The sequence below is a fragment of the Giraffa tippelskirchi genome, chromosome 6 (assembly GCF_054371585.1).
Source record: "Giraffa tippelskirchi isolate mGirTip1 chromosome 6, T2T-mGirTip1v1.2.pri, whole genome shotgun sequence".
Classification (NCBI taxonomy): Eukaryota; Metazoa; Chordata; class Mammalia; order Artiodactyla; family Giraffidae; genus Giraffa; species Giraffa tippelskirchi.
In genome coordinates this window covers 91,285,679-91,300,436 of record NC_137280.1, presented here as the reverse complement: position 1 = coordinate 91,300,436, position 14,758 = coordinate 91,285,679, and the positions used below count along the sequence as shown (strand labels likewise).

Genomic DNA, 14,758 nt, shown 5'->3' with positions numbered 1-14,758 from the left:
CGTGGGGTAGCGGGAGATGAGGGGGGCTCGAGGTTGGAGAACCCACCCGTAAGTCCCCAAGAGGGGCCTAGTGGAGGCCCGAAGCCCGATGGGATGAGGTCTCAGCGGACTCCCGAGAGCTGGAACACGTGCGCAGGGCTCTTTAAGGAGAACTCGGTCGCCAGTGCCGCTGCTGCGGTTACTAGGGATGTGACGTCACGATCGGGCGGGGCGTGAGCGCCCGGGCGGAAGCGGAAGGGGCGGGGCTCCGCGGGCTGAGTCTCAGTGCTGCCGCTGCTGCTGCCGCTGCCGCCGCTACCAGAGCCCAGGAGGGCTGGGCCCCGAGGCAAGATGGTGGACTACAGCGTGTGGGACCACATCGAGGTGTCTGACGATGAAGACGAGACGCACCCCAACATCGACACCGCTAGCCTCTTCCGCTGGCGGCACCAGGTAGAGCGCGCGCGCCCAGCCCCTTCCCCCACTCCCGGGACTCCGCTTCAGAGTTCTGACCCCTGGTACTGCCGGGGGCCCAGCCATTGATATCTGGGATTGCCCCCTACAGCCTGGACTTTCCGAATAGCCCAGGGTTCCTCGATTCAATTCCGGGGCCGTAGAATTGCCGGGACCCCTGAGTTCCTTGCCCGCGATGCCGGCGCCCCCACCCCCCCCTTCCAATTTCTTCTTGAAACTCCAGGTTGACCTGTACGGTATCTTTTTAGAGTTTAGACTACCAAAACAAGCTTTTGACGTGCCTCCTAATCCTGCTTGGGATCTTCCATTTACACCCAGATTTCTACCTCAGAATCTGGATCCTGAACCTACTCGGGTACCCAGTTAAGATCTTGGCTGTTCCATGGCCCCTCCTAACCCCTGTGCTCAGTCGCTTCAGTCGTGTCCAACTCTGTGACCCCAAGGACTGTAGCCCGCCGGGCTTCTCTGTCCGTGGGATTCTCCAGGCAAGAATACTGGAGTCGGTTACCATTTCCTTTTCCAGGGGATCTTCTCCATCCAGAGATCGAACCCGTGTCTTTTATGTCTCCTGCATTGGCAGGCAGGTTCTTTAACACTGGCCCTGGCTGGAAGCCCTCCTAAACGTTAGAGTTCCCAATAGTTTAAGTCTATTCTGCAACCTGCTTTTCTGGATCCTTATGGTTCAGATCCAGAAGTCTTACTCCTCTGAATAAAACAAGAAATTCTGTCTTCCCCTGAGATTTCTATTCCTGGCTTGAGACTCCAGGACCCCTCCCCTAGAACAAAGATTGGTACCCCCCCCAACACCCTCCCCCCAGGGCCCTCAGTCTCATCTAGGCCTGGAATTTTGAAACCTGGGTCCTGTTCAGAATGAACCACCACCTCCACCCTGATGGAGCCTCCAATTCCGGAGGCTCTCCTTCGACCTCCAGTACTGTTAGACCCAATTTCCCATTACATCAGGAAACCCTACCCACGTGGCTTCCTGCCCAGCCAGAACCCCTGCCCCTCCTTGATACTGCACACCCAGTCCCCGCCCACCCCCAAGACAGACTTCCAGTGGGAATCTTTGCCAGCTTCAAAATGCCTCATTCAAACCCAAGTCCAGGACCCAAACCCACCTCATCTCCCTTCTGACACAAACTTGGTTTGCTGTTCTCAGATACCCACAATGACCCTGCTGTTACAAGGAACCCTCCCATCCTGATTCCAGATTCACTGCCCCTTCTTTTATCTATTTTCCCCCAAGTACAGACCCCCAGAATCCCAAGTCTGTGTGTTCTTTTGACACCCCCCCTCACCCCCCCCCACCCAGCTGTGCTCACAGGCCAACAGAATGACTCTCCTGAGACCTTGTGTGCTAACCTCTTGCTCCACCAACTCAGAGCTCCTGCACCCACATTCCAGGGCCTGCTATGCTCTCACATTTGTGGCATATACCTCCTAGAACCTTCCAGTTAGGAAGGTCTCATTCTATCTTCCCATGTATCAGCTTGCAGTTGTTTATCCAGAAACACCTAGAAGCGCCCTTACTCATCCTGCTGAGACACAGTATCCGTGCCTACATCTGGTCCTGGTTCCGGGTCCAACCCATTTCTTAAAGCAGCAGCCTCCTGGCTAGGGCTTCCCTGGTGGCTCAGATGGGTAAAGAATCTGCCTGCAGTGCAGGAGATCCAGGTTCGATCCCTGGGTGGGGAAGATCCCCTGGAGAAGGGAATAGTGACCCACTCCAGTATTCTTGCCTGGAGAATCCCATGGACAGAGAAGCCTGGCAGACTACAGTCCATGGGGTTGCAAAGAGTCAGACACGACTGAGTGACTAACCCTTTCACCTGGCTAGTGTACCTGGTGGGCAAGCCACTGGAGTGAAAAAAGAAAGTTCTAGCATTTCTCTCTTGCCATGTGTGACATTTTATGATGAAATATTGAAGCTCTCTGCAAAGCTCTAAAGCCCATTCTCAGGAACACCTATTGTCACGTAGTTGATCTGTATCACCAGGTTTGGTCCTGCTGGTTTGGGAGGCCATGCCCACTCTCATACAGCGTCCTCCTCCTACCACGCCCTACTCCCTCCTGGCGCAAAACCTTTTCCTGTTCAACTGCTGAGGGTCCAGGGCTGTCGTGCAGATGAGTGGAGGCAGGGAGCTTGGTGTCTCCAGCATAAGGTTCAACTGCCAGTGACCAGTAGCCTGGGCTCCAGCCCTGCCACAGGACCATCACTGTTTTGGGGGAGTGAGCCCCCTGCCTCCATGAGACCATTGTGAAAATGAAATGAGACTAGATCTGGAAAGAACTTGGCTCGGGGCCTGGGAGGAAAGAGTAAGCAATACCAAGAATGGAAGGGGGAATTAGCCAAAAGGTAGCCTGGTACCCTTGTGAGCACAGGCCTGCCCGACTGGGTTCATATCCTGCTCCTTCTGAATATCACTGACTTGCTGCATGGTCCCCAGTGAGGTTTTTTTTTTTTTTTTTTTTAATTAATTTGACCACACAGGGTCTTAGTTACAGTGTGCCAGATCTTTAGTTGCAGCACGTGGTATCTATTAATAGTTCCCTGACTGGAGATCAAACTGGGGCCCCCTGCATTGAGAGCACAGAGTCGTTGCCACTGGACCACCAGGGAAGTCCCCTGCAGTGAGTTTTGATCGCTGTGTGCCTCAGTTTCCCCAGCTGGCGGTCTTAATAGTACCCACCCAATAGGCTTGCTGTGAGAGCCACCTTATGAATTTAATCTGTGTATTGCTTGCAGGACAGCACTGGAACGTAATAAGCTTTGTGGAAACTTTAGCTCCTGTTATCATCATTGCTTGGATAATTCATGCCGTGGTAAAAAATAAAAAATAATCCCAAGGTTCCAAAAGGGGGCAAGTGAGTCTTCCCAGTTCCAGCTCCCTGTCTCCCTTGCCCAGAAACAGCTCCCAGTCCTGGTTTCTCGTGGCTCCTTCCAGTGAGCCATGCGGCATCCAGGTTCTGTGAGCCTCGGGTCCCCCCTCTCTGTGTAAGGCAGGAAATAGGGACACCTGTGGCCCCTTCTCGCCACTGAGGTTTCTGTCCTGCCCAGCCTGACACAGCTCCTCCCGGAGGTGTAAAGCCCAGGTCGGGCAGGCTGCCACCTGCAGCAGCTCCGGGAGGCCTTTATTTAGCTTTGGCCTCCCTGGCGGCTGCTCAGAGGATGCCAGAGGATTTTGATGGCCGCCCAGCAGACACCAGCAGTGTGGTAGGTTCCTGCTGCCCCCCGAGGCCAGCGGTGATGCCGACCACCAATAGTCCCTCTCAAGGCAGGGGGAGGGTTCCAGAAGGACACAGGCCTATCGTGAAAAAAGGGAGGCGCAGCGGCTGCAAGGCCTTAAGAGTCTTGTCCACCCCTTAACCAAATGGGAAAAGTGAGGCTCGTGATTGGCCATGTCAGTCCAGTGGGGTGTGAGAGAAGGGCTCGGGTCTCCTGGTTCTCACCCATCTGTGCATGGCCCTGTGCTGGAGCCCAGAGATACGACCTTGGGTAAAGCACAGAAGTAAGTTAGCAAACCATTTTGGTGACCTTGGCCATGACAGTGGTGAGGACAGTAGGACACATATACCGAGTGCCATGTTGCCAGCGGTTTCCTTGGGGTAACTCATTTAATCCTCACAACAACCCTGTGAGGCCCCATTTCTTAGGGCTTCCCAGGGGGTGCTGGTGGTAAAGAACCCACCTGCCAATGCAGGGGACATCAGAGTTGCGGGTTTGTCCCTGGTTTAGGAAGATCCCCTGGAGAAGGAAATGGCAATCCGGAGGAGCCTGGTGGGCTGCAGTCCATAGGGTCACAAGAAGTCGGACACCACTGAAGTGATTTAGCACACCTATTTCATAGAGGGGGACACCAAGGCAGGGAGAGGTGTAAGCGACTTTGCTAAGGTCACATTGCCAGTAGGTGTGGAGCTGGGTGCTCTGATGCAGTAGCAACTGCTCCCAGTTACCAGGCATGTACTGGATATCGAGCTAAGCACTTGAAGTGCATTTTTCATTTGAGCCCCAGTACCATCCCCAGAGAGAAAGACTGTCCGTTGGACAGACAGTGATGACAGTAGCCAGTGTGGTAATGGGGCTGACCGAGTGTCCAGCACAGCTCTGGACTGTACAACCTCTTTCGTGTCTTCCACTGCAAGCTCGTGAGATTGGCACAGTTGTCCGCCTCTGACAGATGAGGAAACTGAGGTTTGGAAATTGGCCCAGAGACACCTGGCCATTATGTGGTGGCCATGGGATATGACCCTAGGTCTGGGGTCTCAAGGCTTTCCACCAGCATCTCATCATGTCACCTGATGATCACCGAGGGGCCTTTGGGGCTCAATAACTCTAGGGGTCTCGCACTTGGGGAAAGCTTTGTTGAAGCTGAGACTTGCAGACAAAGCAGATGGAGTGAGGGGAGTTCCAGCAGGGAAGAACAGCATGTGCAGAGGCTAAGAGGCAGGAGAGAGCTGGTCCATTTGGGGAGCCACAAGGGCTGGCGTTGGTCTGAGACCCAGCCCCCCAAGGAACATTGGTGCCATCTGGGCAGCTTGGGGCAGGAGTTTGGGGTCCCTTCTGAACAGGGAGGGCTGTGGTCAGATGGGTGTGTTTCCAGGACTCCTCTGGCAGCTTCTGAGCCTGAGTTGGGGCAATGGCAGTGGTGTCTTTCAGGGTCCAGTGTGTGACTCTGGGTTGAGCAGACGCTGCAGGGAACCAGGGGCAGGTGATGGAAAGCAGTGGCACCTCTCAGTGTTCAGGCCATGGCTCTGGGTTGAGCAGACATTGCAGGGAGCTGGGGGAGGTGATGGGGAACTGGGGCAGGGGTGGACAGTGACAAAGCCCCATGATCCAATGAGGGGTCTGGATGAGGAAGCTGAGATGAGCTTGGGGTGCAGCAGAAGAATTCTGAGGAGCAGCGTCTAGGATAGGGGGTATACAGGAGTCTGGTGAGTACCATGCTGGGCTCCGGAGGCATGCTGGCCTGGAGACAGAGCTGAGCGGGCCCTGCGGATCCAGGTGCAGCACGCGGGGTGGAGTACATTAGAGGAACGACTGGAAAGGAAAAGCGTGGTGATTTGGTGGCAGAGAGGGAGGGATGGAGTCACAGCAGGCCTCAGCTGGGGGCAGGAGGCAGGGGCAAGGGTCTTCCCTGAGGGAGGACACAGCAGAAAAATAGGTTTGGGGGAGCTCAGGGGGGGAGTTCAGTCTTGGGCACAGACTTGGTGGTGCCTGTAAGACACCGAGACAGCAGTGTCTGGAGGGCCATATGGCCAGGGTAGGGTGCCTGAGTGTTACCCATGGTGCTCCAGGCAGGAGGGGAGCCTGAGACCCTGGGGAGGAAGGAGGCCTCCTTCCAGCGTGTGATTATTACATCCAGCAAGTCTTTCTTAAGTCCCTGCTATGCACCAGCTTCCTGGCTCTGGAGTCGCAAGAGTGATCAGATCCCAACCTTTGTGGAGCCAGTCTCCTTGGAGGTGGACAGCACCCCAAAACAGGAGAGATAACTGTCACAGAATGTTGTCAGGGGACAAGTGCTGAGGAGGAAGATCAAGCAGAGCAGAAGAGGGGGAGGTTGTGATCCTCAGCAGTATCAAGGAAGGCCTCATCTGGAAGGGACATTTTTTTTTTTACTGCACTACATGACTTGCAAGATCTCGGTTCCCCATCCAGGGATTGAACCCTGGTCCCCAGCAGTGGAGCCTCAGAGCCCTAACCACTGGACCACCAGGGAATTCTCTGTAAGAGGCATTTGAAGATGATCAGGATGCGGGGTTTGGGGAGGTGGGATAGATCTAAAGAGAGAGCATTCCAGGCCAAGGGAACACACAGGCAGTGCAAAGGCCCTGAGGCTTGAAGTGAGTTGGGGAAAAGGTGAGGCAGCCAGTGTGGCTGGAGGGAGGGGGCGAGCAGGAGGAGATGAGGCCGTGGAGGGGACCGGACAGGTTGTGCTTGGCTTTGTGGGCTCCGGGGAGGACTTAGGCTTTTGCTCCAAGTGAGGAAGGAGTCATAGAAGGTTCTTATTTAAAAAAATATTTATTTTATATACTTGGCTGCGTTGAGTCTTAGTTGTGGCATGCAAGATCTTTGTGCCACAAGATCTTTGATCCTGTATATTGTAGTACACAGGCTCTTTAGTTGTGACCTGCCGGCTTAGTTGCCCCAAGGCATGTGGGATCTTAGTTCCCCAACCAGGGATCAAACCACTTTCCCCTGTATTGGAAGGCGAATTCTTATCCACTGGACTGCTGGGGACGTCAGTCATAGAAGCTTCTGTGCAGAGGAGGGACCCGCGCTAGCTCAGGCCTACCTTGGGGGTGAGAGCAGGAGCCGGGAATCCAGTGCGTGGAGGTTGGTGTGGACCTTCTCTGGGGTCATCCCAGGTGCGACTGTAGAGAGCCTGGGGCCGGGGTCAGGGCCAGGCTGTTCGCCAGAGTGACAGGCCGTGCTCAACCCTCAGGCCCGGGTGGAGCGCATGGAGCAGTTCCAGAAGGAGAAGGAGGAGCTGGACAGGGGCTGCCGCGAATGCAAGCGCAAGGTGGCCGAGTGCCAGCGGAAGCTGAAGGAGCTGGAGGTGGCCGAGGGCGAGGGCGGCAAGGCTGAGCTGGAGCGGCTGCAGGCTGAGGCGCAGCAGCTGCGCAAGGAGGAGCGGAGCTGGGAGCAAAAGCTGGAGGAGATGCGCAAGAAGGAGAAGAGTATGCCCTGGAACGTGGACACGCTCAGCAAGGATGGCTTCAGCAAGGTGGGCGGGGCCTGGGCGTGATGGGCAGCGGGCGGGGGCGGGGAGCACTGCGCAGGTCCAGGAATGGACGGATGCTGGGTGGGGGAGCGGGTGGGGGGCGCCCGGCCGGTGAGGCACCCCACCAGTACCCCTCCCTCTGATCTGCCCAAAGGCCCCAGTCCGAGGCCACGCCCACGCTCCCGCCACACTGATGTGCACGGCGCCGTCACCGCCTATGCTGTGGATGGGATGGGCGCTGCGGCCACGGCCGGCCCGGCCACGTTCGAGGCGCCCCGCGGCCGCAGCCTCGCCCCAGCCCACTCCCCTTCTCGCCTCACCACAGAGCATGGTCAACACCAAGCCTGAGCAGGCAGAGGAGGAGTCGGAGGAGGTGAGGGAGCAGAAACACAAAACCTTCGTGGAAAAGTATGAGAAACAGATCAAACACTTCGGTGAGTTACGCCCAGGCGTGGGCTCCAGGTGGGTGGTGCGTTTGAGAGAGGGCTGGCCCTCTGCCTCCGGGGGGCCCTTGGAGCACCTCGCCATTGCCTTCTGGCAGGCATGCTGCGCCGCTGGGACGACAGCCAGAAGTACCTGTCGGACAACGTCCACCTGGTGTGCGAGGAGACAGCCAACTACCTGGTCATCTGGTGCATTGACCTAGAGGTGGAGGAGGTGCGTGCAGACACTGCGGGATTGGGGGCTTGGGAGGGCCCAAAAGGCTCTGCCTTTTTTTTTCTCTTATTTTTTTTTATTCTCTTTTCATCATTCGTGTTTGTTCAGAACATTACAGTAGACATAAAGGGAAAAAGAACTGCATTTTTAAACACTGTCTGGAGTCTAATATAAGAAGCCGTACCATTATCTCTTAGGGGGAAAAAGGCATTAATTTTACATTGAAGTTAAATATTAAGACCGGTGTCCAAGTAAGCCACGGATAAGGTTTAAGTGCAAGTTGTGTTTTCATACAACGGGGGCTGGGGAAAGGAGCCCGACACTCGGTGACGCCGTGCCATGTCCTCCCTTGGCAGAAATGCGCCCTCATGGAGCAGGTGGCTCACCAGACCATCGTCATGCAGTTCATCCTGGAGCTGGCCAAGAGCCTCAAGGTGGACCCCCGTGCCTGCTTCCGGCAGTTCTTCACCAAGATCAAGGTAGGGAGGTGGTCCTCCTCAGGGATCCAGCCTGCAGTCCACTAGGGGAGGCAGACACGGGTCCACTCGGACTCAAGCCCCTGTGATCAGGATCTCATCCATCAGCAGAGGGTTAGTCTTCAGAGGAGCTGGGTAGTGGGCAGCTCCTGTGGAGATTTGGAAAGCTGAGCTGGTAGGACATGCTGAAAGTCCCAACCTAGGTGAGGGCCAGAGTCATGGGCACCTGTGGGTTTCTTACCTGAGCACCTGAAGAGCAGAGCTAGGGGAGATTCAGAGCAGACCGGAGGATGATCGAGGGCAGCTGTATTGAGTTTGAGGTGCCTTTGAGACTCCACAGGAGGACCTGGAGAAGGTGGGTGTCACGAGTCTGCAGTATAAGGGGACATTCAGTCAGATGATTGTAAATACAGGGGTATAAGGTTGAGCTCAGAGAAGATGGAGGAGGCTAGACTGAGCAGAGGAGAGGCCTGAGCCCCAAAGTACCCGTCCTTTAGTTCAGGACCAGCTGTGGGGAGCCCTGGGGACCGGGCGTCCCTGAGGACCTGCATTGGGAGGGTCCTGGGCTCCCCAGTCTCCCCTGGTGAACACACTCCCTCCCCTGCAGACTGCCGACCGCCAGTACATGGAGGGCTTCAATGACGAGCTGGAGGCTTTCAAAGACCGCGTGCGGGGCCGTGCCAAACTGCGCATTGAGAAGGCCATGAAGGAATATGAGGAAGAGGAGCGCAAGAAGCGGCTTGGCCCTGGCGGCCTGGATCCCGTCGAGGTCTATGAGTCCCTCCCTGAGGTGAGGCTCCCCAGGCCCTGGCAGGTGGCAGGTGGGCTGTCAGCGGGATCCCTGGGACCCAGGCCCTGACCCCGCCCCCTCCACCCACAGGAACTTCAGAAATGCTTTGACGCGAAGGACGTGCAGATGCTCCAAGACGCCATCAGCAAGATGGACCCCACCGTGAGTAACCACACACCCAAGCCCACCTGGACAGGCAGTGTGTCTCCCCTACCCCCTCCAGCCCTGCTGACCACTTTGCTGCTGGCAGTGTCCCTCCTGGGCTTCTCAAAAGATCCAGGGAGGTTTTGTCACCATGTGGCTGGCACAAAAGACAGCCAGGCTTCATGCCCCATGCTTTCTCACTTTTATTGAGCAGCTGCTGTGTGTCCAGCATGTAGATTGAGTATCCCTGTCCCTGTGGGCTGTTTATGAGCGCACCCAGCTGACTCCATCTTTGCCAGCAACTCAAGAGTGGCCCACTCCACAGTCTCAGTTAATCCCTCAAACCAGTATCTCTCAAAAAACATATTAACTCACAAAATCCGTGAGGAGGGCCAAGTATGTGGTTGGCGCTGGTGAACCTCAGCTCTTTGGAGCGGTAACAGCACTGGTGGATAAGAACCCTGAGTCTTAATAAACCTCTGTTTAAGCCCCTTCCTGCTGCTTGGCTCACTGGTTGGCCACACTGGTTCCCTTGTCTGTAAAATGGATCTAGTCTCTAGACCAGCTCAGGGTTTCTAGAAGCTTCTATGGGCATAAGCATGTAGACTAAGGGTCTTCAGAGAGTCTGGCTCAAAGGTTCACTGCCTATCTGTAAATAAAACTTTGCTGGAACCGCAGCAGCCAGGCTGGTTTATTTTCATCTTGTCTGTAGTTGATTTTGTGTTGCAGCCATAAAATCGAGGCGTGATGGAATGAGAGGTTCTGACAGGGACCACAGGGCCTACAAGCCAAAAATATTTGCTGTCTGGTTTTTATTTTTTAAAAAAAGTTTGCTGACCCTTGTTCTAGACCTACACTTTTTAAATTTGAATTGTTCATACTAAGTCGCTTCAGTCATGTCTGACTCTTTGTGACCCCATGGACTGTAGCCCACCAGGCTCCTCTGTTCATAGCATTCTCCAGGGAAGAATACTGGAGTGGGTTGCCATTTCCTCCTCCAGGGAATCTTTCCGACCTGCTAATTAAACCGGTTTCTCTTATGTCTTCTGCATTGGCGGGCAGGTTCTTTACGACTCGGCTTCCCAGGTGGCTCGGACAGTAAAGAATTTGTCTGCAATGCAGGAGACCTGGGTTCCATCCCTGGGTTGGGAAGATCCCCTGGAGAAGGGAACGGCTACCCACTCCAGTATTCTGGCCTGGAGAATTCCGTGGACTGTATAGTCCATGGGATCGCAAAGAGTCGTACATGACTGAGCGGCTTTCACTTCACTTCTTTACCACTAGTGCCACCTGGAAGTTAAATTTGAATTAAAGTAAAATTCAGGGACTTCCCTGGTGGTCCAGTGGCTAAGACTCCACACTCCCAGTGCAGGGGACCTAGGTTTGATCCCTGGTGAGGGAACTGGATCCCACATGCCACAACTAAGACCCAGCTCAGCCAAATAAATGTATTTTTTTTAAAAAAAGTAAAATTTCAAGCTCTGTCCTTCCCTTGCACCAACCACATTCAAAGTACTCCGTAGGCACCCATGTCTGGTGGCTGCCAGGTTGGATGGCACAGATTACAGACCATTTTTCCTTGTCCCAGACAGCTCTGATGTAGAAAGAGCAGAAAGCGGGCTTGGGGATGTGCAGGGGATGGGAATGCCACCAGCAGGCGGCAGGCAGCCCAGCCTCACCCACCCACCCTTCTCCCCACAGGACGCAAAGTACCACATGCAGCGCTGCATCGACTCGGGCCTCTGGGTCCCCAACTCCAAGTCCAGCGAGGCCAAGGAGGGGGAGGAGGCGGGTCCCGGGGACCCCTTGCTGGAAGCCAGCTCCAAGTCAGGCGACGAGAAGGATGTCAGCGCGTGACCTGCCCCGGCCGCCACAGGCCCCTGTTCGCCCCTTTTCAGAAAACAAAAATAGATGCCATCTCCCCAGGTCCTGGCTTCCTCCGCTTTTGCTGCTCCCCAACCTAGCCCGGAGGGGCCCTCCCACCCCCCTTCCACCGCCCCCCTCTCCCCCAGCCCTCAAGCAAGTCTTTGCTTTGAGTCAAAGGGGCTTCACTGCCTGCAGCCCCCCATCAGCATTAAGCCAAAGGCCCGGGGATCCAGGGAGGGGCAGAGGTTGCCAGGTTGGTCCATGGGGTGGGGATGGGGTCCCCAGCCAAGGAGCCTGCTCCAGTCACGGTGGGCTCTGTTTTCACTGTTCGCCCACGTCAAGTCTTCTATATAGTAAACAGCAGTTATCTTCCAATAAAGGATTTCAGATGCTCTGTGGGGCGTCACAAGGGCTGTGGGCACAGCTCTTCTCTGGGGGGTGGGAAGGGACCTGTGAGTGTTGGCGGTTGGGCCCGTGACACCCTGGCTTTGCCCTCCAGCAAATGGGCTGTGTCCCCCATCCACACTCCTGGCTCTTCCATCACCTGGAATCCTTCCTCAGGTCACCTTTGGATCAGAGTTCTCACCCCACCCCCATGAAGTCTCGGACTCATCCCATTCCTCTAAGCCCCTCCCACCATCCATTTGGGAGCATCACCCTCCACTGTGGCTCACCTTCCACGGGGCCAGCTCTGCCTCCAAGACCGATCTTGAGTCTGTCCACTGCCCTTCATTCTCCACCCTGGCCTGGACCCCTGCCCCTAGCCTCCTCCCTGTCTCATCCACCCTCACTGGACCCCAACAGGCAGGGTGCGCCTATGAACACTAGAGTCCTGGCACATCCTGCCCCAGAGCAGAAGCATAAGTTCTTACAGCTCACCAGGCCCTGTACTATCTGCCTGGTCCCCTCCCTGCCCTCATCACCTTGTGGCCTCCCATTGCCCCTCTCACTAACTCTGCTCCTTGGGCACTTGAAGCTTCTCTGTCAGTGTGACCTTGGACAGCTTAATCAGCCTCAGCATTCTTCTCTGTATAGTGATAGAAATGTTCGTGCCTTCTTCCCAGGGTTGTGATGAGGAGTGAGTGAGATAATGAGCAGGTGAGCATAGCACCTGGTACTCAGATGCTCAAGATCTGGGCCCCAGCATGTCCCTGTCCCTCACCCTGAACACCTTTCCCTACAGTCTTCCTTTACAAAGTAATATTTGGGCCCCAGGAAAGACTTAAAGAATAGTATGAACAAGGACACAGTTTTTAAGACATGAAATAATGGAGAATCCAGTTGAAGCCCACTATCCACCTCTTTGGGGGACACCACCACCTGGCAGGTGCTTCTCAGTCTGACCAGAGCTCTGGTACCTCCTCCTGGAAGCCTTCCTTGACCCGCCTTCTGAGTCACCCCTCACATCCAGCCACGTTGCTTCTTTACCTTCCTGGCTTTGCCAACCTGTGTATTGCTGTCTCCTTTATGCTGTGAGCACCATGTGGACCTAAACTGAGTCTTGGTCCTAAAATGATCCCAGTGACCCTCACGGATTCTGGCTCTCAGTGAATGCCTTTGTGCCCAAGCTGATTGCCACCAGAGGGCAATAGTGAACTGCAAACAAGTGGTGTTGCCCGATGCTTTTCATATAGATTAAAATGGCAGGGACTTCCCTAGTGGTCCGATGGTTAGGACTCTGTGCTTCCAGTTGGGGCGTGGGGGGGAGGGGGTGGATTCAATCCCTGGTCTGGGAACTAATCCCATATAGCCACATGCATGGCTGAAAAATAAAGATTTTAAAAGTATTTAAAAATGACAGATGAGGGATCTGGGAAGGATTGGGGAGACCCTCCTAAGGCCATGGATAAACCTCGTTCATCTGAGATCAATTCAAAATTGTGAACTTGTTAATTCTTTACCATGAAAACTTTCAGAGGTAGAATCTGTATTTCTGGTATTTCCTTTCACCTCAGCCTCCAGTACAACTCAGCACTGCTGTTACTGATCCTTGACTTAAAATTTCAATATTTTGTTCATCATGGATTTTTTTTTTCCCACATTAACGGTGTTTTTGGAAAATATTACATTAAAATATTTATCTTGATTACTGAATTGGTGCCCTGTTTGCTTTCATGCCACACGCACTTCACCCTAGCACTGTTTAACATTTAAAACATCAAATGATACTGAGATACACAGTAAAGGGTCTTCCCTGGCAGTCCAGTGGTTAAGACTCTGGGCCTACACTGCAGGGGGTGTAAGTCCCATCTCTGGTCGGGGAACTAAGATCCCACATGCCCCATTTCCTTTGTGGCTCAGTGGTAAAGAATCTGCCTACTAATACAGGAGACAAGGGTTCAATCCCTGATCCAGGAAGATTGACCAGGCATGATGTGGAGCAACTAAGCCCATACACCATAACTATTGAGCCTGTGCTCTACAACCCAGGAACCACAACTACTGAGCCCATGTGCTGAAACTACTGAAGCCAGTACACCTAGAGCCTGTGCTCTGCAGCAAGAGAAGCCACTGCAGTGAGAAGCCCGGGCAATGCAACTAGAGAGTAGTCCCTTGCTTGCTGCAACTAGAGAAAAGCCCACACAGCAACAAAGACCCAACACAGCCACACACAAAGAAATCCCACGTGCCGTAAGTCAAGGCCAAAAAAAAATCCGGTTCCCTGCCCCCAACCACTGTCTCTGGTGTCTTGTGACTCCTTCCAGGGTTTCTCTTTGTAAGATCGAATGTAATCTTATCCCTTCCGTTCCTTTTTACACAAAGCATAACACACTGCAGTCACGGACGCATCTTGCTTTTTTCATTGAACCATGTGACCCCGCAGATCTTTTCTTGTCAGTCCATCAGCACTTCCTCATTCTTTCTACTCTGGTAGTATGTACTCATCTCAGCATTTATTTCACCAACGGTTTTTTTAAATTAACGCTTGCAGGTTTGTCTGTCTACTTTTACAAGCAACGCTGAGAGAAATACCTTCCTGCATCATTGCTCACAAGGGCAGGCATCCTACCTAAAGAGTAAGCTCCCAGAAGCAGGATTGTCTGAGTCTTAGCAGCAAACAGAATCCCACCCAAAATGTTTCACTAAACAAAAATGTAATGATGGGGACTTCCCTGGTGGTACAGCGGATAAGAAGTCTTCCCAGGTGGCTCAGTGGTAAAGAATTCTCCTGCCAAGCAGAAGACCTGGGTTCAATCCCTGCCTCAGGAAGATCCCCTGGAGAAAGAAATTGCAACCCACTCCTGTATTTTGCCTGGGAAATATCGGGATCACAAAGAATCAGGCATGACTTAGCGATGAAATAACAACAGTGGATAAGAATCTGCTTGCCAATGCAGGGGTCACCAGTTCAATCCCTGATCCAGGAATATCCCACAAGCCGAGGAGCAACTAAGCCTGTGCTCCACAACTACTGAGCCCTTGCGCCTAGAGCCTGTGTTCTGCAACAGGAGAAGCCACTGCAATGAGAAGCCTGCACACCGCAACGGAAGAATAGCCCTGGCCCGCCACAAACACAACTCACCCCATGCAACAACAAAAACCCAGTGAAACCAAAAATAAATATATATATATTTTAAAGTGTAATGATGTGAGTGGGATAGAAGGACCAACAGAGTGGATTCATTTTCTGGAGCTGCAGTAACAAA

The 14,758-nt window shown here is 53.9% G+C and overlaps 1 protein-coding gene across 4 annotated transcripts; it reads left to right on the top strand.

Annotated features, from left to right (window-relative positions):
• Window positions 1-241: 241 nt before the first annotated feature.
• CDC37 (cell division cycle 37, HSP90 cochaperone) lies at window positions 242-11,505 on the top strand. 4 transcript variants are annotated; one of them, XM_081498219.1, is made up of 9 exons: window positions 242-432; window positions 3,203-3,279; window positions 6,900-7,181; window positions 7,504-7,612; window positions 7,720-7,835; window positions 8,192-8,314; window positions 8,919-9,101; window positions 9,192-9,263; window positions 10,947-11,505. In XM_081498219.1, exons 3-9 carry the CDS (start codon window positions 6,915-6,917, stop codon window positions 11,100-11,102), a joined length of 1,026 nt encoding a protein of 341 aa, XP_081354345.1. In that variant the 5' UTR covers window positions 242-432; window positions 3,203-3,279; window positions 6,900-6,914; the 3' UTR covers window positions 11,103-11,505. The 4 variants fall into 4 exon arrangements, with proteins under 4 accessions (XP_081354345.1, XP_081354343.1, XP_081354344.1 ...); XM_081498217.1 differs by having other exon boundaries at window positions 7,333-7,612; XM_081498218.1 differs by lacking the exon at window positions 3,203-3,279.
• Window positions 11,506-14,758: the final 3,253 nt, after the last annotated feature.

What these genes read in the sequence shown, in the direction of transcription:
- CDC37 (XM_081498215.1), top strand. Translation starts at nt 331, where the DNA reads ATGGTGGACTACAGCGTGTGGGACCACATCGAGGTGTCTGACGATGAA. An exon ending in GCAAGGATGGCTTCAGCAAG is followed by an intron (nt 7,182 to 7,332) that starts GTGGGCGGGGCC and finishes ATCTGCCCAAAG; the next exon opens with GCCCCAGTCCGAGGCCACGC. An exon ending in AGTTCTTCACCAAGATCAAG is followed by an intron (nt 8,315 to 8,918) that starts GTAGGGAGGTGG and finishes CCTCCCCTGCAG; the next exon opens with ACTGCCGACCGCCAGTACAT.